Source organism: Phaenicophaeus curvirostris, chromosome 2 (genome assembly GCF_032191515.1).
Source record: "Phaenicophaeus curvirostris isolate KB17595 chromosome 2, BPBGC_Pcur_1.0, whole genome shotgun sequence".
Lineage (NCBI taxonomy): Eukaryota > Metazoa > Chordata > Aves > Cuculiformes > Cuculidae > Phaenicophaeus > Phaenicophaeus curvirostris.
In genome coordinates this window covers 81,587,581-81,612,048 of record NC_091393.1, presented here as the reverse complement: position 1 = coordinate 81,612,048, position 24,468 = coordinate 81,587,581, and the positions used below count along the sequence as shown (strand labels likewise).

The window sequence follows — 24,468 nt, the reverse complement described above, 5'->3', positions numbered from 1 at the left end:
CCTGTCATTTCTCCTTGGAACAGATTTCTCCTAGGTTTGATAGGCTATTTGTGAATTAACCCTCACACTCAGTGGGGGACTTGCTCAACAAGAAGGTAAATGAACTTCAGAGCTGGCTGCAGGAGGCTGTTTTCCAGCTGATCTAAATTACTGTGGACCAAAGGAAGTGTTCAGATAGGATATGGAACTGGAGGAAATTGTGGCTCTCCTAGGCTAGAGAAAGAGGGATTCTGCCTGAAATGTCACTTAAGAGAAGGCTACGGGGCCCCTGACTGGAGCGAGGAGGAGGTAAGAAATACCCTTTTTACACTCAGTATTCCAGAACTGGACACACTACTCCAGGTGGGGTCTCACAAGAGTGGAATAGATGGGCAGAATCACTTCCCTCAACCTGCTGGCCACGCTTCTTTGGATGCGGCCCAGGATACGGTTAGCTTGCTGGGCTGTGAGCGCGCATTGCTGGCTCATGTCGAGCTTCTCGTCAACCAGGACCCCCAAGCCCTCTTCTGCAGGGCAGCCCTCAATCACATCATCCCCCATCCCTTCCTGAAACCGAGGATTGACCCGACGCAGCCGTAGCACCTTGCCCTCGGCCTTGTGGAACCTCACGAGGTTCACACAGGAAGCACAACTCCTTTAAATTTCCTTCTAAAAACGCGTGACCTGAGCCTCTCCCACCCTAGGGGAACAAACCCGTGCGAACGCTTCTCGCTCCCCCGCTGCACCGGCTCCGGCAGCCGCGGGGAGGGAGAGGCAACGCCGAGGAGACCCTCCCCGCCCTCCGCCGCCATCCTCACCCGCCGCCGCCGCTTCCCCCCGCGCCGCCTCCCCGCCCCGCCCCACGTGCAGCGCCGCCGCTCCGTCCCCGCCCCCGGGACGGCGCCGTCCCCGCCTCCCGCCGGCTCGGGGCTGCCGGGGAGGGCCAGCCTGCGAGCGCCGTGGGGCCGTCCCCGAGCAGCGTCCTGCCTCGCCGCGGGAGTTGTTTGTCTGAGAGGAAAGATACAAAGCGGCGAAAGAGGTGCTGGCCCTTGCGAGGCACGGGCAGCTTTCCTTGTTTTAAAGGGTCCTCTGTTGCTCTGGGGAAAAATCGGAGGTCATAGAGTGATAGAATGTCCTGACTTGGAAGGGACTCACAAGGATCCTTGACTCCAGCTTCTACCCGTGTGTAGGACAACCCCACCACCCACACCGTGTGTCTGAGGGCATTGTCCATATGCTTCTTGAATATTTATAGAATCATAGAATCACTAGGTTGGAAGAAACCCACTGGATCATCGAGTCCAACCATTCCCATCAATCACTAAACCATGGCCCCTCAGCACCTCATCCACTCATCCTTTAAACACCTCCAGGGAAGGTGACTCAACCACCTCCCTGGGCAGCCTGTTCCAGTGCCCAATGACCCTTTCCGTGAAAAATTTTTTCCTGATGTCAAGACTGAACCTCCCCTGGCAGAGCTTGAGGCCATTCCCTCTTGTCCTGTCCCCTGTCACATGAGAGAAGAGTCCAGCTCCTTGCTCTCCACAACCTCCTCTCAGGTAGTTGTAGAGAGCAATGAGGTCTCCCCTCAGCCTCCTCTTCTTAAAGCTAAAGAATCCCAGCTCTCTCAGCCACTCCTCATATGGCTTGTTCTCCAGCCCCTTCACCAGCTTCGTTGCTCTTCTCTGGACTCGCTCCAGAGCCTCAACATCCTTCTTGTGGTGAGGGGCCCAGAACTGAACACAGGATTCGAGGAGCGGTCTCACCAGTGCCGAGTACAGAGGGAGAATAACCTCCCTGGACCTGCTGGTCACACCGTTTCTGATACAAGCCAAAATGCCATTGGCCTTCTTGGCCACCTGGGCACACTGCTGGCTCATGTTCAGTCAGCTGTCAACCAACATCCCCTGATCCTCCTCTTCCAGGCAGCTTTCCAGCCAGACTTCTCCTAGTCTGTAGCACTACAGAGCGTTTCTGTGCCCCAAGTGCACATTTGTGTATTGTCAGGCTTGGCACTGTGACCGCTTCCCTGGGGAGCTGTTCCAGTGCTCCACCACCTTCTGAGTGAAGAACCTTTTCCTAATATCCAACCTAAACTTCCCCTGTCACATCTTCCTGCTGTTCCATTGGGTCCGCCAGAGAGAAGAAATCAGCACTTGCTCCCCTGTTCTTTCTTTGTGAGGAAGCAGTAAACTGTGATGAGGTCTCCCCTGAGTCTCCTCTAGGCTGAACAGCCTAAGTGATTGAACAGCTGCTCCTCATACGGCTTCCCCTCTAAAACCTTCACCAACTTTGTGGCTCTCATCTGGATGTTCTCCAGTGGCTCGATGTCCTTCATATGCCTTGGCACCCAAAACTGCACACAGTATTCAAAGTGTGGAGTAGAGTGGGACAATCACCTCCATTGCACAGCTAACAATGCCATGCCTGATGCACCCCTGGACACAGTCCTGTTCGCTTCGATGTATCTCGTGATGACAGTAACTTGTGTTTCTCTCTTGAGCAATTGCATCCCTTCCCCAGTTCCTGAGTTTCTTCTGCAGCTGAAAGGGATGCACCTCTTTGAGAACCTTCCCTGTCACGGGCCCTTCCCATTCCCATCCTGAACCATCGGCATTTTGGAAACAGAGGAAGCAAATCCCAGAAAAGCATGCAACACGAATCAAGCTCCCCTAGTCACAAATTATTCCTCTTTCCCCCTTTTTCCCCCAAGAAGTAGAAAGAGGTTTGAACAAGCACTTTGCAAAGATACAATAAAATTCATTTGAAAACCACCTTCCATCCATTTGTTCCCTCTTAACCATATCTTGATCCTTTACAGCAGCACTTACTGTGCCCATACCTCCACATTTTCTTAAACTGAAAAGTAATTTTTAAAAACGGGGTTTTTTAAATGTATATATAAGCATTTCCATTTTTAACCAGAGCAGAATTTTTTAAAGTTGTCAACATCTGTGTCATGTGCCTTTCACACAACTCTTCCAAGTCTGTAAGTTACAGGTATGTAATTTGCAAGAAATAGAATAACAAATGAGGATGGTCTTTCCCAAGTCCATGAGTTGTATCTAGCAACAGGCAAATCTTGCACTCGTAAAAATGGTTATTGCAAAAGTCTTCATTCTTAAATGCCAAGTCAACATAGCGGTCATGCGTCCATGAAGACTTAAGAACAATAGCGTTTCATTAAGGAAAGGAGGGAAAATATAACAAAAAAACCTAACCTTTTTTTAATGTGACCTACTTAAAACGCTTGTTATCTCCAGCTTAAAGAGAGATCAAATGCTCACATGTGATTTAACCTTCGAGCTACAGACAATGCATCCTCATTTAGTGTAAGCAAAGTCTACAATAATCTAAGCTACAACCCCAGTTCCTTGTGGTCAGTTCACATTCGATGTGACCCCTTTCCAGGGTCCTGGCTCTATGTATTCTCATACAGCTAATTTTCTGTTCAGAAACTTCCAAAACTTCCTGCTTTCCATAAAATAGCTTTACTCTCTCCAAGTTTTTTCAGTTTGAGGAAGCATCATTGCCAAGGAGCTGTCAGGTAACACTGAAAGAATCCACGCTTCATAGTGCAATGTAAAGCAAAGAGTCATCTCAAGGAATTAAACTGTAGCATGCACACACACACACTCTAATTGCTCTGTTCCCCAAAAGCACCAAGTTTCCAGTCTCCAAAATAACTTATTTAGATCTAGCTCACATACCACCTCTGAGCAGCTCATCAAGCATGGATTATCAGGCTTAACTACCTTGAAAAGATAAGTCACTCAATTTTCATAATTTCTGTTCTGCTAGTAAGGAGCAAAAGACCCTTGAATTACTGCAGTCATGACTCCACTGTGCTGTGCTGTCTGCCTGAAAACGGAGGTCTTGCAGAGACCAAAAAAAGCAATCGCAGTGTTAGAAATTGCTAGGGAGGGGGAAAAAAAGCCAAACTAGAAAGCATCACTATATCGCTGTATAAATACACCTGCACCTTAAACTCTGTACACAAAAGGAATACAGCTGGACTGCCAAAGGTATGAGGTATGTAGGGTAAGAAGGATGGCCAAAAGTAGAGATGGGCTTCTCTCTGAAGTTATTAAAGACAGTAGAAATCTTCATTCTCAAAGAGGAAAATACTGAAACTGAATATGACAGAAATGTCTAAAATCATTTCTCACTGTCTCTACAAAAATTAAGGACGGTCAAATGAAACAAGTAGATGGCATGTCAAAAACAAAATTAATTCTTTAAGCTGTGGAGCTCATGATCCTAAGGCATTTTGGATCTGAAAAACTGTTTTTTGAAAAGCAGCAGGACTAAATAATGGTGAAAAAAAACCCCAACCCAAACAAAACCAAAACCCAACCATTCAGCAAGAGCTTCAAAACACAAAAATCCTTGCTTACAAAGTCCCTGAACTACAAAGCAACTGGAAACTGGAACAGTATTCTGTAGAAATGACACTTAACTTCCTTGGGGGCACTGGCTAAGAACAACAGTTGAGCGACTGGATACCCAGCTACATGCCCCCCCAGTCTGACTGGGTGCAGCCATTTATACTGTGATGTCTGAGTATGTTTCTGCGCTTCATCAGAGGTTTTTCCTAAGTGCTGGATTTATGATTACAGGCTTTACAACTTTGACAAATCAACATCCACCAGTGAAAATCCCTCTGAAAGGAAATACTCCAATCCACACTGTTGGAAACTTTAAAGTTGTACATTCTAGTCTTCTTGAGCTATGCCTATAACCAGTAAGCAGAACAGCTTATATTTTAAGTTTATTTCAGAGGGAGATAATGAGTTTCTAATCTGAAAACTCTCAGAAATTAATTATTTAGAGCAGTATAGACTTTTACCACTTCGTGGCGCCAAACAATTAAAAAGAGGTTTTGCTTTCCAAATGAAGCCATGGACCTTCTCCTAAGCCCTTTTTTCCTTATGTAGAAAAAGCCTTTACTAATAGCTGAAGTAAGCATAGATTCTTCCATTCAAAGCACAAATACTAGAGGCTATTAAAATATGATGCCATTTTTCTGTTAGTGAGAGACAAGACATAGCCTTCAAAGATCAACATTTTAAGACACATCATACCAATAATGTGCAATGAACAGGAATGATCTTTCTCCCTTCTCCTCAAACAAAACCTTTAAAACTGTTTTATTGTCCAGAAAGATCAAGTGATACTTTTAAATTAATTTTAAAATTGTCTGAAGATGGCCTGTTTCTTTATATCACAGTTTTGTAATTGCAACTAGTATAAACAGTATCATGGGACCATTTTTTTCCTATCACAAGTCTCAAATATACACTTCATTCTCTATCTTTTCAAAGAATGCACATAAAAATGAACTTACAGAAGATACTGTCTAATCTAAGGTTTTGCATTCACAAGATGTTTTCTGGAATGTATTTTCCAATTGTAGACACACATACCACTCTAAAATACCTAAACTTAAATGGTTGCAATGTTTATCTATGCGAGAGAGAAACAGAAAAAGCTCCATTTGCTGTGACGGAGGAAGGTTCTGCGTGTCAGAGTCATGTTCTATGTACACAGGAAAGCCTCATGAACACCCAAATTTTACATTCTGTTGCAGGTTTGAAAATAATTTGATTATCTCTGAAACGGAGCTAGTGGCATTCATTGGCTTCCACGCCAGACCAGATCTTTTGCAATACAGTATTTGTATTACCTCAAAACAAATAACATTATTGTTTAACAAGACAACTAGAAACTTACAAGTTACTTTCTTGCATTATAGTAAATTATGGACTCTAAAAACCATACAACACATTTATCTTCAGTCCATATTTAATTCTTTGGAAGTGGTCAGTATTTCATGGTGTTTACTTCAGTTTGCTTCTGTAGTGAACCAGTTAACAGAGATGATCATTCCAAGGTGCATATACCCAGTCCTCCAGTTTGCTTCTACAAAGTACTGTGTAGCACTGATTTTTTTTTATTATTATTTTCTTCACATATTTGTAAAACAACAGCAAGGAGAAATGTCTCTTCATGAGAGTGTGCTTGTGTGTACTATAGTTTTCTATGCTTGTGTCTTTGCCTTTTCCCTTTGCATTCTAATTACCAAACAATGTTGTATTTTGTTCTATGCATATCAGTTGTTCTACTGATAATTTTATTCCCTTCAGTAATGAAACACAGAGTCTAGCCACATCTACATACTTTACAGATCACAGCAGTTCAGAGAAAATCCTGAAGATCCCTATTCCTTCTTCCAGAATATTTTTTTCATGCTTCTTTACCTATTAGTATTGACAGCTGCATGGCTGCAGAGCATTTTTATTATCTGAGGCCAAAGAAAATGTCAATCCACAAAACGACCAGAAAGAAACACTCATTTAGTCAACAGGCTTCTCTCTCCCTCTTGTGGCCTGAGCATGTCATTCATGTAGCTGTCGCTTTGCCCCTTACTCAGTGCACTCTAAATTCAAATGCTCTCTGCAATCTTGGGTCTATCTAGAGAGAATATGTCACTTAGGAAAGTACCAGCAAATGAAGCAGTTTCAATGAAGCTGTTGGGCTACTTTAAGGTCACTGCAAGTGAGTGGAAAATTGGAGACTGTACTGAACTGAATAGGAAAAAATGAAATTGTGTGTATAACCAGATAGGGAATATCTGAGCTTTTAAGACCTTTTTTTTTTTTTTTTGTGAGCAAACAAAAATTACACTTTCACTGACTCACAGATGATTGTGAAAGAGTGACTCCACACACCTACATTAGAAATAAACACCAGAAGGGTGAAGTGCAGCTTGTTTATACACCAGAAGAATCCATAAAAGATCTTGCCTCCTTAAATCCTAATTGAAACATAATACAATCTCCAAATCTCAGTCTAAATCAATGTGCATATGAGGAAGATCCTTGTAAGTGTCAGACAAGCTACACACTAATTACTTTATTCCAAATACTTTTTAATACTTCAGGCAGTCTTTTAGAAAAGACTGAGGCAGCTGGTTACTGCAGACATACTCCTAGCTGTTTGCTGCCGGAGGGGACAAGGTGCCTGCCAACATGACACACCAGCACGTGCACCTGCTGCTGCACCCCAGTTGGTATGAAACTGCAAAGGGTGTGGTTACCTGTTGGAGGTGCCAGCTCTGCAAGACCCATCTTCCCATGAAATCCCCACCATTGCCCTGGTGACTGCACGGTTCCAACTCTCCAGGTTTATACTTGATAAATGACCTTCCACAAACGGTTAAATCACATTAAATCTCCAACATTGGAGCTGATGAACTTCAGACAAGCAAATACTTATTCCTAATGCAGAAACTCCCTTCCTCATGTTGGAACTCATGCAAGCTCAGAGGAAAAATTCCTAATTCACAAAGGAACTTAAAAAACTGGGATGGGGAAGGGAGCAAAGACAGTGATACCAAAAATGCAGGCAAATAAACTCTCCAAGACTCATTATGGAGATTTAGAAAGCAAGCATCCTTTACCAGGCCTGGACAACACGAGGGAGCAATCTTCATGAATCACATACAATGAGCCAAGAGCTGGGTCCAGAATATATTTACCACTTACACGCATATGTATAAATTCTCCCAGAAACCTTATGCATATTCTATCGCTCTCCAAGGACTAATTTTAATGTTATTGAACTTTACAACAGTCAAAACTCTTGCTAATTTGGAGCTGGCTCCAGCTCTCTGCTTGACCTTGCCTTTAAGATGGGAAATGGCTTCAAGCAGAGGTGATTACAGAAGAAGAGACATCTGTTCAGCACAGGCCATACTTCACACAAGATGCTATCATTGTAACATTGTGCCCATTTTAAAAAAGGATAGAAAATACGACTCCAGGAACTTCTGACCTGTCATCCTCACCTCTGTGCCTGGGAAGATCATGGAACAGATCCTCCTAGAAGACATGCTAAAGCACATGCAGGACATGGAGGTGATTAGTGTCAGCCAGCAAGGCTTCACCAGCAGCAAATCCTGTATGACCACTTTAGTGGCTTTCTCTGATGGGGCAACTGCAGCAATGGACACAGGTAAACCGACAGATGTGATCTATCTGGACTTCTGTAAAGGCTTTGACACAGTCCCCCACAACATCCTTCTCTCTAAATTGGGGAGAGATGGATTTGATGGGTGGACGGTACGGTGGATAAGAAACTGGTTGGATGGTCATATTCAGAGAGTAGTGGTCAATGGCTAGGAGTCCAAATGGAGATCGTGACAAGTGGTGCCCCTCAGAGGTCTGTACTGGGACCAGTGCTGTTTAATGTCTTCATCAATGATATTGACAGAGAGATTGAGTGCACCTTCAGCAAGTTTGCAGAGGACACCAAGCGGAGTGGTGCAGTTTCCATAATGGAAGGATGGGATGTCATCCAGAGGGACCTGGACAGGCTGGAGAAGTGGGCCCGTGAGAATCTCATGAGGTTCAACAAGGCCAAGTGCAAGGTCCTACACCTGGGTCGGGGCAATCCCTTATTTCAGGATGATGTGATTGAGAGCAGCCCTGCGGAGAAGGACTTGGTGGTGCTGATCGATGAGAAGCTCAACAGGAGCTAGCCATGTGTGCTCACAGCCCAGAAGGCCAACCATGCCCTGGGCTGCATCAAAAGAAGCATGGCCATCAGCTTGAGGGAGGTGATTCTGCCCTTCTGTTCCTCTCTTGTGAGACCTCATTTGGAGTACTGTGTCTGCTTCTGGAATCCTCAGCATAAGAAAAATATGGAACTGTTTGAACGGGTCCAGGGGAGAGCTACAAAGATGATCAGAGGGCTGGGGCACCTCCCATATGAGGACAGGCTAAGACAGTTGGGGTTGTTCAGCCTGGAGAAGAGAAGGCTCTGAGGATACCTTACAGCAACCTTGTAGTACCTGAAAGGGGCTACAAGAAAGCTGGAGAAGGACTGTATACAAAGGCATGTAGCAATAGGACAAGAGCCAATGGGTATAAACTGGAGAGGGGCAGATTTAGGCTTGATATAAGGAAGAATTTCTTCACGATGAGGGCGGTGAGGCTCTGGCACAGGTTGCCCAGAGAAGCTTTGGCTGCCCCATCCCTGGAGGTGTTCCAAGACCAGGCTGGATGGGGCCTTGAGCAGCCTGGTCTGGTGGGAGGCGTCCCTGCCCATGGCAGGGGGTCTTGGAACTGGATGATATTTAAGGTCCCTTCCAACCCAAACTATTCTATTTTTCTGTGATTCTATCTTCAAAGAATAAACACTGTCTGGAAAAAACACTGAAAGAAAACATGCTGTCAGAGAAAGAAGTCTAACTTTCAAAAAATACAAATGACTTTAGATGCAAGTTAACTGTACTCTGTCTCGGCTCAGGCCCCCCCTGCCCTGGGCCGGGCGCGGGGAGCGGCCCCAGCCCCGGGCAGGGCCCCGCGCCGCCCAGGCCCCGCCCGCCGCCCCGCGGCCGCGGGGATGGTGGGGCGGGAGGGCAGCGCCCGCAGCCCGGACGGCGCCCAGCGCGGCGAGCCACGGCCGGCCAGGTTTGACCTCCCTTTCGTTGCTTTCCCTTCCTTCCCCTCCCTCCCGTCGGGCTGCCCTCGGCTCTGCGCTCCCCTCCCCGGGGGCGAGGGACAGGCTGCCCCTACGAGAGTAGCTGCTGTTACCGAAAGCGGGATGTTTTCTGAACTTAGCTAAAGCAGAGTTAAGTTCCGTCTAAGTAATTGTATTCTTTGAAAGTCTCTCCCGTTGCGTGTTTTGTACTAGTGTTTTCCCAGACGCCGTTCGTTTTTCGGAGATGGTAGTATCTTGTGTGAAGTATTCCCTGTGCCGCACAGATGTCTCTTCTTCTGTCATCACCTCTGCTTGGAGCCTTTTCCCATCTTAAAGGCAAGGTCAAGCAGAGAGCTGGAGCCAGCTCCAAATTAGCAAGAGTTTTGACTGTTGTAAAGTTCAATAACATTAAAATTAGTCCTTGGAGAGCGATAGAATATGCATAAGGTTTCTGGGAGAATTTATACATATGCATGTAAGTGGGTAATATATTCTGGACCCAGCTCTTGTGTTTGGGTCGCCAACACCTTGTGCTGGGGTGCAGCACCCTCGGGGGAGCGTCCCCCGGTGTCCTGACAGCAGGAGCCAGGTGAGCTAGGGGTCCCTAAAGGTCCCTTGAGGTCCAGGCTCCTCCGATTGTCCGGTTGGTGGTGCCATTCTCAGTTGGCTTTGCCATTCCTGTGTCCCTGCTGTCCCCTCCCTCCAAAAATGAGAGTGAGAAGAACACAAATTAGAAACAAACATGCAAAATTAAGTTATTTTTTAAATAGCTTGCAGGATTTTGCCCCATCCCTGGAAACATTCACGGTCAGGGTGGATGGGGCTCCGGGAAACCTGATCCAGTGGAAGAAATACCTGCCTGTGGCAGGGGGGTTGGACTAGATGACCTTCATGGTCCCTTCCAATCCAAACCAATCCATGATTTCACATAAAAAATAAACTTTCATACCTAGTGTGACATTACATTGCAACCTTTAAAACTGCTGCTATAAGGGAAAGGACATAAAGTGAGTTTCTGTGCTTTAATGCCGTTTGCAACACACGTTTGACAGTACTCTGCAGATGAGCCGTGGGTTGTGCCGTGTCCCTGGGCAGCGAAGCGGGCAGTGGTTCAGTCACGGGCAGGGAGGGGGGCAGCCTGACCACTGAAATCAGGAGGGCTGCCAAGGGTCTGTGCCTGGCGCTGGGTGGGAGAGCCTCAGCTAATGTGTTTCTTCACAGGAACAACCTCCCCAATATCTAGGAAGCAGCAGAAAAGCCGTTTGTAATTCAGATTTAGAAGGAAGTTTTAAATAGCTTAGGCCACGGTCTGAGTACAGAGTTATGCAAAATGAGTCAAAATGGAAAATAAAGTTAGCAGTGTTTGGACGTGAGTAAGGGCCCTGGCCAGCAACTAACCTGAGAATGACTTCCTTGATTCCCAAACAGGCCCACTTTGTGTCTCATCATTTCCTTTCTCCAGTCCAACCTTTATGGCTCCAAAAATATATGGAAGTGCCAAGTTTGGGTGGAAGGGGTGGAAGAGGCCTGAAATTCAAGAGGTCCAAATGCATTTGGGCTGGTGAACATTTTAGGATGGTGTAGGGAACCCACCAAGTACCGTGCAAACCCACTCCTATTGAAACTGAAGGAGTTACCGAGGTTTCTCCAGCAGAGTGAGAACGTACAGAACACATGGACAGCATATGAAATGTTAAGTTAAACAGAGCATTTTGTTAAAAATGGAGGAAAACAATGACAGTGTGATAAGAAATATGTAAATCTTTTTTGTGTGTTTGAAAAAGCTAGAACATCATTCCCTCCTTCCCCCTGAAATGTATTTTGATAATCTCCAAGCAGACAGCAAAGAAAAGGAAATTATATCAATCCCTTTGGGGAGAAGGTGACATTCTGACTTCTTGAAGCCTGTGATGAGGTTTATAAACTTAGAAAATGAAAAAATTGAATTTAATCTTTCCGGACTTGTCAAACTTGTCTCAATTATTTTTTGATGACATAATTAGAACTTACTGCTTTAATGTACGCTTTTTTAGTTTACTTTTCAAAAGACTTTATTTTTAAAGACTCAGAAAAAACAGAGGGCTTTGCAGTGGGAACTGTAGCAGGAAGAAGAGGAGGACTCTGTGTAGGTTCGAGTGCTGATTCAGAGTACTCTATTAAGCCAAGAGAGATGAACTCATTTTTTTAGCTCCCTTGGGGAGTCAAACAAGAAACAGGAAGTCATTGATGCAAAGTAAGATCATTCACTCAGCAATTGTAAACAGTGTATTATGTGCCTGTAAATATTTCCAGAACCCAGTGGTTTGTTGGAAAATATGAAGTAAATTATTATAATCTCTAACAAGCATCCTGCAATAAAAAGAGTTATTTTCAAACTTTTTATCTGTAATGTTTATACAGTGAAATATTAATTAGCTTGGACATTGAGAAACTACTTGGCTGAATGCATTGTTCACTGCCTGAAATCCATCTACTCAAATGTTTTGTCTGTTGAAAGACATTTTTAACTCCACCCTGTAATATTGCGCCCTACAAAAAAGCAGAAATTTTTCACTACTTGATCTATTTGTGTTTTCACTACCACAAACACTGAAAGATCCTACAGTTAACCAGATGTTGGCAGAGTTCATCTTTGTCTTAAGTAGCTGTAATTAGTCAAAAAGGAAAAAGCTTTATAAAAAATCCTAAATAGACAGTCTAATGGGAAATTTTTATTTCTCATTACTTAGGAAAGCAGAATCCAGGATCTATGTCCAAATCAATCTGCAGCTGAAATTTCTGCTTCCTCTGTAAAGAAGGAGAAGCTGCTGCTTGGAAGTGCCACCTTCCCTCCTTGAATGTAGGGACTCTACACAAGGAGAGAGGAGTGAGGATTAGAGATGGTTCCCTGATAGTCCAGGGAGTTTTCTGGCAAGCTTAAAACAAGGAGGGAAGTGATAAAAAACACTGGTCACCTAGAGGGTGAACTTAGAATTTGGGTGTTGTAGGATCTGCCTAGGAAACTGTTTTAATAACATGCTTGAATCCCAGCAATTCCGTCAGGATTCTTGAGTGGAAGATTCCTGAGAAGGAATGGTGGTAGCCTCAGGCTTAACAACTTGAATCGTAGCCTGCAGGACCAAGAGAAAGACAGAGTCAAAAATGGAGCAGTTGCCTTCAGATGAATAATTGGAGTGAAAAACTGACAAACCTTAGTCAGTTTTTCTTTCCTCATTTTCCTTCTCACTCAAGATATAAAATGAAAGAAACAAGGACATTAGGGTACCTGAATGGAAAGAAAATTTCAAGACAGTTTTTCACCCGTTTAGCTATGATGAATTTGAGAGTAATCTGAGACATGAGAAGAAGAGAACTAGAAAGTATTGATCTATTGCAGAAAAGTTAAGGACTTCTGGAATACTGCTCATGACTTCCATCTGTGTTGCAATGCTTTGAATTATAGAATTGTAGAACCATAGAATGGTTTGGGTTGGAAGAGACCTTAAAGATCATCTAGTTCCACCCCAGTGCCGTGGGCAGGGATACCTCCCACTGGACCAGGCTGCTCAAGGACCCATCCCACCTGGCTTTGAACACCCCACCAGGGAGGGGACATCTGCAACTGCCCTGGGTAACTTTTTCCAGTGCCTCACCACTCACACCACCTTTTCCTTTTTCTTTTTTCCTCCTGGTGTCAGGAACAGTGGAAAAGATAAATACGTAGGTCCTTCCCTCCAGTTGGGGAAGTTCCCCCTCCTTGGAGAAAGATGAGAACTGGGGCTGCCTCCTATGACACTGGGCAGAAGGGGAGTGCTTGAACACAGGCTTCTGAAGGACTGGAGTAGTTGAGGGGGTGGGCTGTCAAAGGCATTGCTTATTAATCCATGCTAACTGTGTGAGGACTTGCAGTATTCAGATCTATATTGTGTATGATTTTCCTGTGACAACCGCTTTCATCACACTGAACACAGTTGCTACTTGCATTTCCTTGTCAACGTCTCATTGTCTACGACATAGGTGATAAACATGTAGCATAACCTTATGGCTGGTAATTTTTTGTTTGCCGTGATCTTCCATCTACCTTCCACTGGAGGGTGCTTTTATGTCTGTTTGTTATTTCAGGGACAAACTGAAAACTTAAAGGATATTCTAGTTGTAATTTCAAAGCCAAATCTAGGTGTTCAGAACCCTGCAAAAGCCAGGACCGTTGTTCGCAAAGGGACTTCTTTAACTGAATGGTTACATTCAGCCATATGCTTACTCTTTATTAAACTGTCTACAAATAGTTGGAATCCAGCAGAGTCCAATCCTTCTGCTTACACATTGATGATTTTCTTGGCTTCTCAGACTCAAACGGTGATGACCCAGCTCACATACTCAATAATTTTTCCAGCAGGGCAGGGCATGTCCAAAAGGGCCCTGAGATTAATTTCCAGAAGGCATGAGCTGTTAAATGTAGATAAAAGCACAGCTTTCAAACCAAAACATGCATGAGCCAGGATGTCCTGAGATATGCAACAGCTAATGTAAAAGAATAATTTTTTCATGTGAAGGATCCATGGGGGACCATTTGCTCACCTGCCTTCACGTTTGGAACCATCTCATTAAGGATATTAAATTTTAAAGGCAATTTGATTAAGCATAAGAATTCTAAAATACTTTTTAAAAAGTCATCTGCCAAGCAGTAACTTTGCATAAAACCAAATATGCTACTAACTCACAGCTAGTTACACTGATATCAGGCATTTTCTTAGCCAGAGCTCAGTTCTGTACAATACCCTTCTAGGTAAGAAAGTATATACAGTAACTGAAGATTCAAAAACATGGTGTCTCTGCTTATCAAGGAAAACATATCAGAGCCCCAGAATAATTGAAGAAATTAAATAATGATAAACCTGAATACTATAAAACACAGATTTCAGAAATCTCCCAGTTATGGGAAGGGCCTTTGTAGACTAATGTACTTCTGCTAAGTTTTATGAAGCTGTGCATGTACAGAACTTGGGGGCATTTTTGAGTTCTATATAAAATAAGCTACTACGTGTATGAAAACAAGGCCAGACATTAAATATAAACTCATTGTGATGTGGCCATTTTTTCCCTTTCTTTTTTTCCAGCATAAATATGGCTGAACTTTCAGACCCAGAAGTTACTGTAAACTGGAAGGAAAGGTGTTTAACTCTGGAGTCACAGTTAATGAAATTTCGTCTCCAGGCAAGCAAGATCAGAGGACTGTTAGCAGAAAAGGTAGGTCTCATGGTATGAATTTTAATGCAGTACCAATGAGTTCATTTGCTGATGGGGGCTGATCGCATGTCATGGTTTGAGATTACAGGTACTGGGATTTTTTTGAAGAGGGAAAAACAAAGACATTTTAAAATAGATATATGGAAAACAGGAATGTTTTAATGCTGTGAAAGAATTTCACACATTAGTTTTGCAAGCAAAAAATGTTAATTTTCAAATAAGAACACACTGGCCCCTCTCCTGCAGAGAAAAATATGTATCCAGTAGTCGCTTTTACAACATTGAAGTTAATATTTAACACATTTTCCTAAGAATTTAAGATCTGGTTTAAGACAGAAATCACTGGGGAGAAAATTCAGAAGTGTTATTTTGCTCAGTATTCCTTACTGAATCATATAATTTATCAGACTTGATTTTCCTATAATAAGACATCTCCAACTATGGTTTATCATATTTGAAATATAAATCCTCCCGGTTGTATTTACTTGGTGACATTTTCACAGAATAAGGCAATTAAAAGAGTACAAGGGACAAAACATTCTAGAGAGTCTTTGGGACTCTGTTGTGACTAATATTGACTTCAGTGAATTTCTAGTTAAAAAGTTCTTCTGTCAAAACTACTCCATTCTTAGAGCTGAATTTTCCATCAGTTGCTCTCCAAAAAAAAAAATTAAAAAATTAAAATTTGGAGTTCCACTGGAATTGTATTTTTACAGTTAGTACTCCAAATATCTCTGTTTTGGCATGACTGAAAATATCCCTGTTAGAAAACTGTGTAGTTGAAAACTCTGATTTTTTTACCCAATCCCTCATTTTTTCTGTATCACAAACTCATTGGACTGATATTGCGGCGTATTGTGTTTGGAAAGTGGAACCATCTGTACAAATGCCTTTGATATTTCATTTTAAAATTGGAAAAAAAAAAAGGAAATCTACCTGTGTCCTTCATTCCAGTTAGTAAAGCACACAGATGAACTAATAAATCATTATCTTGGAGGAGAACATCCATCAGAGAGTACAATAGTGTCTGCTGTAACATTTATTGGATATTTTCACAGTTGGGCTGTTTGGGCTGTTTGATATCATACATCTCTTCTGTCTCTTTAACCCATTTGGATCACTAGTGTTTGGGTTGGAAGTCAAGTGGCTGAACACTGGACATGACTTTCCTACGGACTTTCCAGCAGCTGTAACTACCATGTTTTATGCAGCTGCTGCTGATTATAGTTTTGGCAACCAAAAAGTTAAGATTCATGAAGAGCACTTCACAAAATTATCTGAGTTAAAAAAAAATACAGAGGTTTAAATGCTTTCTGTTTGAATTTTGACTTTTTTCCTTTACGGTTTGCTTTTAAAGGCTCTTCACTGCTAGAAGTATCCTCTTAAATGAATAGAAATGTATACTTAATTGTATAATTTCAGAAGTCAGCATTTAAAAAAAACACAATAAGAGGGATAAAATCACAGTTCTTCAGCATTGTGCCAGAAACAAATAATTCAAAAGAAAATTATTTATTTTTCCTCATCATTGAGAAACATTACTCCAAAATAGATGAAAAAAATCTTAATAACTTGTTTCTACTGCCCTCTTCTTGTAGTTTTCCTAGCTTTTCTCAGAAAATTTAGAAAAAAGTATTTACAAGAGATAAAAATGGGAGAAATATTTTCTCTTGAAAACCATAAGTGCCAACAAGTATGCAGTTGGAATAATTTGATAGATTTGATAGATGTCCCAGAGGACAGCATTAGCAGACTTAATGAAAAATGATCCTTTTCCTCACTTTGTCGCTTTGAGTTTTTAATATGAATCTTTAATTCATAAGCTGGAATTCAGTTGGGACATGAGTCAAAGACTGGGCAGAGCTCAAAAAAAATTAGACCTTATTCATCTACGAATTTATCAGACTTGCATAATTCTAAACCTACAGTTTTCAAAATGGGCACTAACATCCTAGCTGTATCGATTTGTATGTTGATTTCATTTGTAACAATCCAGTGATTATTTTTCACATATTGTTATTTTTTCACATATTTTTATTTTTTAAATGATACAAATAATTCTGAGTATTTGTAGAAGGAAAGATACACTCAGACTAGCTTGATACTGAACTGCATGGAACTCTTACTCAAAAATATATTTGGGAAATAGCAAAGTGAATAATGAAGACCTGATCAGCCTGTACTTGATGGGCATCCTGATTTTAATGGCAAGAGGAGAATACAGCTGATGTCAGCCTTTATAGGTGCTTTCTGGATTTGCTACCTGTTACAGACTGAAAGAATTTTGCAAAGCACACACATTAATTCCCACTCTTACTTTGATTAACTCAGGCTTTTATCTGTGGTTTTGTTTAAAATCATCTCTATGCTACAAAGTGTGTACTAAAACATAGAATAGTACCACCATACAGTGTTCTACTTCGAAATAGTGACAGAAATCACAGTACAGTAGTGTGACGGGCGTAAAAATCCTCATGGGTATTAAACTATGTAATTGTTGTAGAAACAGAGTGAGAGTGGTATTGTGACAAAACAGGTGGTCACTACAGGAAGATAAGAGAAATGACTTACTGATAATTCTCCAGTCTTCCTCCTCTGTGTGTATTTGAGAGGTATCTCTTCAAGTGATTCAGGGAAGACAGTTTACATCCTATTACACTATGATGTATGTGACTCGTCAGAAACTACCATTGTTTTTTTCCCCTTGTATTTGTTCTATAACTTAGTCTAAAACTAGATTTTAGTAAGGGTTTGTTTCCATCTATCCCTTTTCAATATTTATGCCCATGACCTGTGTACTTCTGTAATTATACGCGGGAAATTTCCTATACACTGGAAATCAAATACCGTTTCAAAGTTCTTTTTACTGGTGCCCCTGCACATAAATGAATGATCAGCATGGGAAGTCCTTGGTATATTCTTCTAATAGATTCTTCTTGGTATATTCTTCTAATAGATATTCTTCTTCTAATTAAAAAAATACCCAGACTATTTACTGGGCTTTCTTAAGTCCAGTAAATACTCACCCTTGAACCTCAGTAGTTGAGGAGTTCAAGAAATTTGCATCATCAGTACATTTCAGCAGCATGTGAACCTGGGGAGAAAAAAAGAGGAGCAAAAGAATATGAAATGTTTTCAGGAAACTACTCCATTTGCTGTTGATTATTTGTCTGGGGTTCTTATTTGTTTTCATTTTGCCAGTAGTCTATATTTGTAAACCTAACGTGCAAAGAAGGAGATGTTGTTGGAGTTTTAAGCAAAAGCTATTGCTGTAAGTGGGAGAGGTCTTTACAGGAATTTAAGGAATGGTGCAGGAAGTATTCCTAGTATGCCAAATTTAGGATGGGAGTGGAACTGAATTTTAAGTAGCAGCCTTTATTTTCATGCAGCTTGAGTCTTAGTGCATATGAAGAGTTTCCTAAAAAAAACTTTATTGGATAAAAGATCACAGTTTCTGCTGCAACTTTTGCTCCTAGCTAGCATTTCATATTGTGGGAAAAGTTAGTGTTCCTCATTCTTTACATAGTAAGTACATTTTTCACCTGAAATATGCATGCAACATCAGGTATAAAGTTAATGTTTTTCCTGTCACTAAAAAATCATTTTTGTAGAACTGCGTAGCTCTGTTAAGTTTCCTCTTGGGCAGTCTGCAATGAATTTCTTTTACGTCAGACCTCTTAAGGACTGAATATGGCGCTATCCCAAATGATGCATTGTGGGCTGTCCATTTGCATGAATGTCTCCTGAGTTTTTCTCCTTCAGTGCTGAGGGTCATTATTTTATGCTTTAAGTCATCTTCAACAATTATGAATTATTAACAAAGAGGTTTATTTTAATAAATGCATTGACTTGTTTGCTTTTAACCTTCCATTTGGACATTCTCTGTATACCAATACATGCTCAGCTGGCAACCAAGTGTGCGCATGACAAATGCGGTAATATTTACACTCTCTGTACAGATTGTGAAAATTGAATGGCAACTTATTTTTAGGCCAAATGCTATTTCCAATATATTTCAAAGCATAACACATTCTTGAATTTTTGTCTTAGAAACCAAAACCTAAATCCATGTCCCACTGTATTTTTATTCATTTTGCACGCATATTTGTGGTAAGTCATTTGTCATGGCAGAATGAAGCAGATGCAGTGTGTTGTTCTCTGTGGCATGATTAATGAAAGATTAATTTTTTTTGAGGAAAAGTCCAGAATGCACTTGGCTTCTGCAGTGACTGCCAATATGAAAATTGTAAAAAAGCACTATGAGTATTTCCATTTGCATTCAAAGGTTTATGAAGGGTAAAGTAAAAGGGAGCAAAATACCATAGTACCAAAATTATTCAAATGAAGGTTATTTTTCAGTGTTTCAGATGTTCTTAAAGAACTTCTTTTCATGGAAAATAATTCAGATACAAATAGGAAGGTACAAACAGGAGAAAGCAAGGAGAGCTAAAGAGAATAAAAATTAAAAGTTTATATAGTTACAGGCTTAGATTTGTTTACGCCTTTTTAATACCTGTGCCTTTTTTCCTATAACCTTGTTTTTATCACTTTTCTGTTATTAAGTTTTTGCTGTGTCTTTTTATAACAGTGTGGGGTGGGTTTTTTTTGTTTCATTGTTTTTGTACATGTAAAGCTACATTCTTTCTAAGGAGGCTGGAGATGAAGGGGGTTGGGGATAAGGAGAAAAGAGAACTCAGGAAGCAATAAATTAGCTGCTCTGGCAGAGACCAGGCTGGGTAGTGGCATGCAGAGCGCAGCCCTTGCTGTGAGGCAAGAAGATGAATATATTCCCTCTGGTAGTATGGAGATGAGAGTATCCATTCTGGTCCTGCTTGCCTGATACAGGGAAGTTGATGGAAGCTGTGGAAGCTGTGATAGTGGGTAGGCACCTGTGAGGATCCTGAGCCAATCTAAGATTTAGTTTAGTTTTCCACATGTAGGAGCTACAAGATGTTTCTTCTCCATTTTTTTGTGGAGGGAACACTTTTTGCAAATTATGCATTTCATTTTCATTCCCTCAGAGAGTATTTTCAGGCTTTAAATATCTGTTTTCATGTCTTCAAACTGAAATACGCTGCCATGCATATAATTTTGGAATCTCTTGCACCTTTACCATCTGTGTTTCCTAAGTGTCCTATACACTTAAATTTCACGAATAAACTCCATTTCAGTCAAGTTTTCTATTTTTTACACTTTGGCAGTAACTGGTACGTTTGATTCTGAAGGCATCACCTCTCAGACAGAAAAAGACCTCCTATTTCAGTTGTTCACAATCAAAACTCACAATTCAGTGAGACTGAAATGGCAGAAATTCCACAATCACAGTACAATGATCAAAACAAAACAAAGCAGTCAGGCCTTTTAATACAGATGAGCAACCAGTTGTTGATACACTTCTTTTTCATTTTAAGCACTATGTGAGACTTCATTTTCCTTGCCTGCCAAACTGCTTTAGTACACTCTTCCATTTTGCTAAAGAGTGTCTTCGCTTCTTTCAAGACTTTGCATGTTATAATAAAGTCTGTTTGTGCTAAACTGGTGGTCTATGTAATTTGTATTTGATTGTCTCTGCAACTTAGCTATCAAGACGAGAAGTGTGTTGGGAAAAATAAGAGCCATAGATAGTGAATGTTCCTAGTATTTTACCAGGTTTAGGAAAGCTTTATGACTGACATTGGGGAAAGCACCATTATTTAGCCAACACATTTGACCTTCACTACGCTGGCTCCCCAAATCCCAATGCTGAATTTAACTTTTGAAAGTCTGTATACTTACTGGCAGCTGACATAGACTACTAATTTTGGAAGAGTTCCCTCCTGGGCTACTCTGTTCCATATTTTTAGTTTATGTAGTTCCCAGAAGAAATCATTAATTTTACTATTGTGAACTCAAATGGAATGTGAAAGATTGCTTTTTCATATGTGTTTTTCACATATTTAATTAGCAGTAGGAAAATTTCTTGAGCTAAGTAGTTACTCTTAAAATCATGTTTAAATACTGAAAAGAAATTAAAAGAAGTAAAACATGACTCTAGCAAAACTAGTCTCATGTCAGTCATATAGGCTGATAAAAATTTTGAGCCTGGTTATTTGGGAAACTGAGCAGAGAGAGACTGATAATTTTGGTAGGTCTTATTTTGTTCCAAGGAAAGTCTTTTGTGCTAAATGTAGTTCACATGAATGAGCTGAAGAGCTAAAAAGGAGCGTTAGGAGAGACTTGCAATTAAGAGGTGCTATTTGCCTAACTAGGAGAGCAGTAGCAGAAATTGTTGTAGTTAAAAGTAGACAGGATTGTGAATCTGCACATCAAGACTTCAACATCAAAGACCCAAACTGCTTTTACAGTCCATATTTTTGACCACGGTTGAAGCAGACAAACAAGATAATCCCTGTAGTGAACTGTCTGAACAGAGAAAGATAAAATGAAGAGGAGGAGTTGGTTAGACGGCAAATTTGCAGAGGAATAGTTGACACTGCTTTGTTTGTGAGAACAGCTGTATCCTTTTACCTTTTAATTGGTATTAAAAATGGAGAAGACAAGGGAAGGAAAAAATGGGAATGCACTGAAAAGCGGCAGCTTGTAAGCTGACAGGTTGTGAGCACTAAGTTGAGTTTTGCAGTAGTCATAGCCTAGGTGGGCATTCAAGTGAGATTTGAATGAGAAGTAAGCCCGTAGCTTTTGGGATTTAAGCCAGATTACTAATTCTTTGATCTAAAGATTTTTGTGTGTGTGTGTATGTAGGAAATAATAACGAACAGTAAAATTCCATGTAATATGAACCAGTAAAATAGTGAAGAAAATTCACCATGCTTGATCTGTGAGCCTAAGGAACAGCTGACCCCCCTTTAGCATTATCCTTTTTGAGGACATCTATGATGAAAAGAAGAATGGATTCAGGAAGCGTTTCTTCATTTTGATGACTAAATATACACTATTGAAAAATATTTTTATGGATTTTATTTTGTTCAAGGGAAAAGCTTTTGTCCCAAAGTATTCTATTCCATTTTTCACTGAAGGCATATTTGATTTTATAAATGTATGTAGGTCCAAAGTGTCACTTCTGAGATTTATGAGACAAAATGGATTCCTATTAATTAGTTAAAATGCAAAGGTAGTCCATAACAGACAAGTCTTTCTAATTATTGTGTGGCCTTTGGGATAAAAAAAATCATCCAGTGGAGACCGAAGTATATCTTACCCACATCATGTGCTAATTCCTTCTTTACAAATTTTCTTCTTGTTTATTTTTCTTGTGTAATATTAATATCTTGATTTGACCTCTGTATTCTTTAGGTGTTTTCTCTATGTGGCTTAATAGGTCAGGTCATATTTTAAAGTTTGTTGTAGTTTATAAATATTTAGCACTATCCCTATGGAAGACACCTAATAAGTAGGAGAGAAATAAGTGTCAAGACAGAAGGAATAATGTTTGAAAATGTGGATGGAATGTACATGATCGGCTTTTTAATAAATGAATTAAAGAAGTAGGAGGACTATTACTGTGCTTTCCTAAACTAAACCACCAGCAGAGACCTTTTTGTAAAAAGAGCAAGTCACTCTTCTAAAACAGTTTTACCATTGCTTTTAACTAACAAATGTATTCAAGGTTTTATACATGTATGGATTTGGCATAGTGTATTTTAAAACATGGAGACATGAAAACTGGTGGTCATTAAAGCCACTGACAAACAGATGGGTTACTTTTAAGCAGTACTGGCTCTTTTCTTAAGGAAATGCACAGATTTGTTGAAATGTTTGAGTTTAAACACAGGAATATAAAACGAAGAGGGGAAATTTGGTTACATTCAGTGCTCTGGAATAGTTGGCAGGCATGTTCTTCAAACCATTTATAAATTTACCAAGCACCACCTAAAATGTCAGATCTTTTGCCTTTTTAGCTTGTATTAGAAGGCAGTTCCAAAATCTTTTTTAGTCAATGTGGAAAATAAGTGTCTTCGAATTTGCAGCCTATCTTTGTTCATCACCTGTTTGTATCTTCTTGTACCTTTGAAAGACTTCAAAAGACGGTGTTTATTCCTCACTTGCTTCTCCCATTTGCTTATTCATGGAAGAAAATGTATCCCCATATTTCTTCAGTTTTAGTATGCCCTATGTTGTGTGAGGACTGTTAGTTCACTAAATATAAAAATGGACAGATTTACTACTTTTCTTTTTATGTGGAACACTGTTTTTCAACCAGAGATGGTTTGGGCCTTTTTTTTCTGATGAGGAAGAATTGAAAAATTGAAATGCAAGGAAGAAAGCAGACTCTAAACATCCTGTTCTCAAGTTACTGGAAATTCTGAACTTAATCAATAGACGGGCTGTATTTCTGTCTCAGCAACATTAGATTTTATCTCAGTTTTTGGTTTTGAAAACTCTGAACTACTATCAGCACACTTTGAAAGGCTCACAGAGAAGTGATGCTTTTCTCTTCATTCATTAATGGTCCTATCTTTTCCTGTCTTTATCTAAAAAAGATTTCAAAAAAGTCTACATGATGCAACTTTGTTGTTTATAATATTAAAAATTAGGGGACAATGTATTATGCACTGATTATAATGTAAATTTTAAGTGTTAATGGGACAACTTATTGAAAACATTGAATATATTGAACATTGTCTTGGATAAAAAATTAGGTTTTTGTTCCTATAAACAGCATACCTTTTCAGATCTCAAAAAGGAAAGAATTCCAATATTTTTTTTAAAGTAAAGTATTACCCTTAAAATTATTGAATAATTATTTCAAATATCAGAAGAATTGTCAATTTAGTGCTATAATTTCTCTCTTAACACATATAACAGGAACAATTATCTGTATTTATGTGTATATATAATACATATATGTGTTTATACTCGATGATCTGGTGGGTCTCTTCCAACCTGGTTATTCTATGATTATTCTATGATATAAATAAAAATACATGTACCCATATATGCCTAGAAACAGAGTATTTTTGAAAATGATTTGTGATAATTTTTGAGTTTATATCCTTTGGTGATTTCGTGCAATACGTGCTTTAATGAAATGAAAATGTCTTTACTTGCACACTTTCTGAATATAGTTAAGAAACTTCTAGGTGAACTTTGAAAATGAATTGCTATATAATTTGCTTTTGTATTGTAAAAAATTCCAATGACAGCATGTTGTACTTAAATGTCCAGACCTCCAATGCAGTACACCTCTTTGTTTTTATTGCTGCCATGTTTCTTCAAAGCATTCGGTATTTATTCACATGTGGCATTTCTCTGTTCATTATATGAACAAAAATAGCTCAATTTGATGAGTGTCAGATGTAGAGTGTTTTTTTTCTTACCAAGCTTAAAAACAAATCTGTTTTTAAGCATAGATACTATTTTCCCTAATGCAGATAATTGATGCAGTGTGCATGAACACGCTTTCTGAAAATTATAAGAGGGGTTTTGCACTTAAAAAAGCAAGAAGAAAGTGCATGTTTAAAGTAGCAGTCTCTTTTTCTGCACCTGTGTTGATATTGTTCTGCAATTGGTATTAGTGTATTTTTTGTTCATGGGCCTAAAACTTTTACTCTTTCTATTTAAGACCGTTAAATCAAAGGCAGTATAGATCATGAGAGGACACTTTTGAATCCTTAATGAATTTGGGAAAGACCCTGCACTAATCATAGGCATGCAGAAAATTCCTTATAAGAGGTTTGTTGAACTGAGGCATTGTTTCAAGTTATTTCAGTCAGGACATGATAGGAAACTAAGCCTAAATACACTTCACAAGCCAGATATTGGCCCTCCATGTTTCTC

The 24,468-nt window shown here is 40.2% G+C and overlaps 1 protein-coding gene across 3 annotated transcripts in view; it reads left to right on the top strand.

Moving 5' to 3' along the window:
- The first annotated feature begins 9,352 nt into the window (after positions 1-9,352).
- The window catches only part of PLEKHH2 (pleckstrin homology, MyTH4 and FERM domain containing H2), a 59,351-nt gene continuing 44,235 nt past the window's right edge, over positions 9,353-24,468 (top strand). For all 3 annotated transcript variants that reach the window (XM_069852659.1, XM_069852660.1, XM_069852658.1), the window contains exons 1-2: positions 9,353-9,455; positions 14,562-14,691. In XM_069852659.1, coding sequence (XP_069708760.1) covers positions 9,388-9,455; positions 14,562-14,691 — 198 coding nt within the window. In that variant the 5' untranslated portion in view covers positions 9,353-9,387. The remainder of the gene's footprint in view (positions 9,456-14,561; positions 14,692-24,468) is intronic.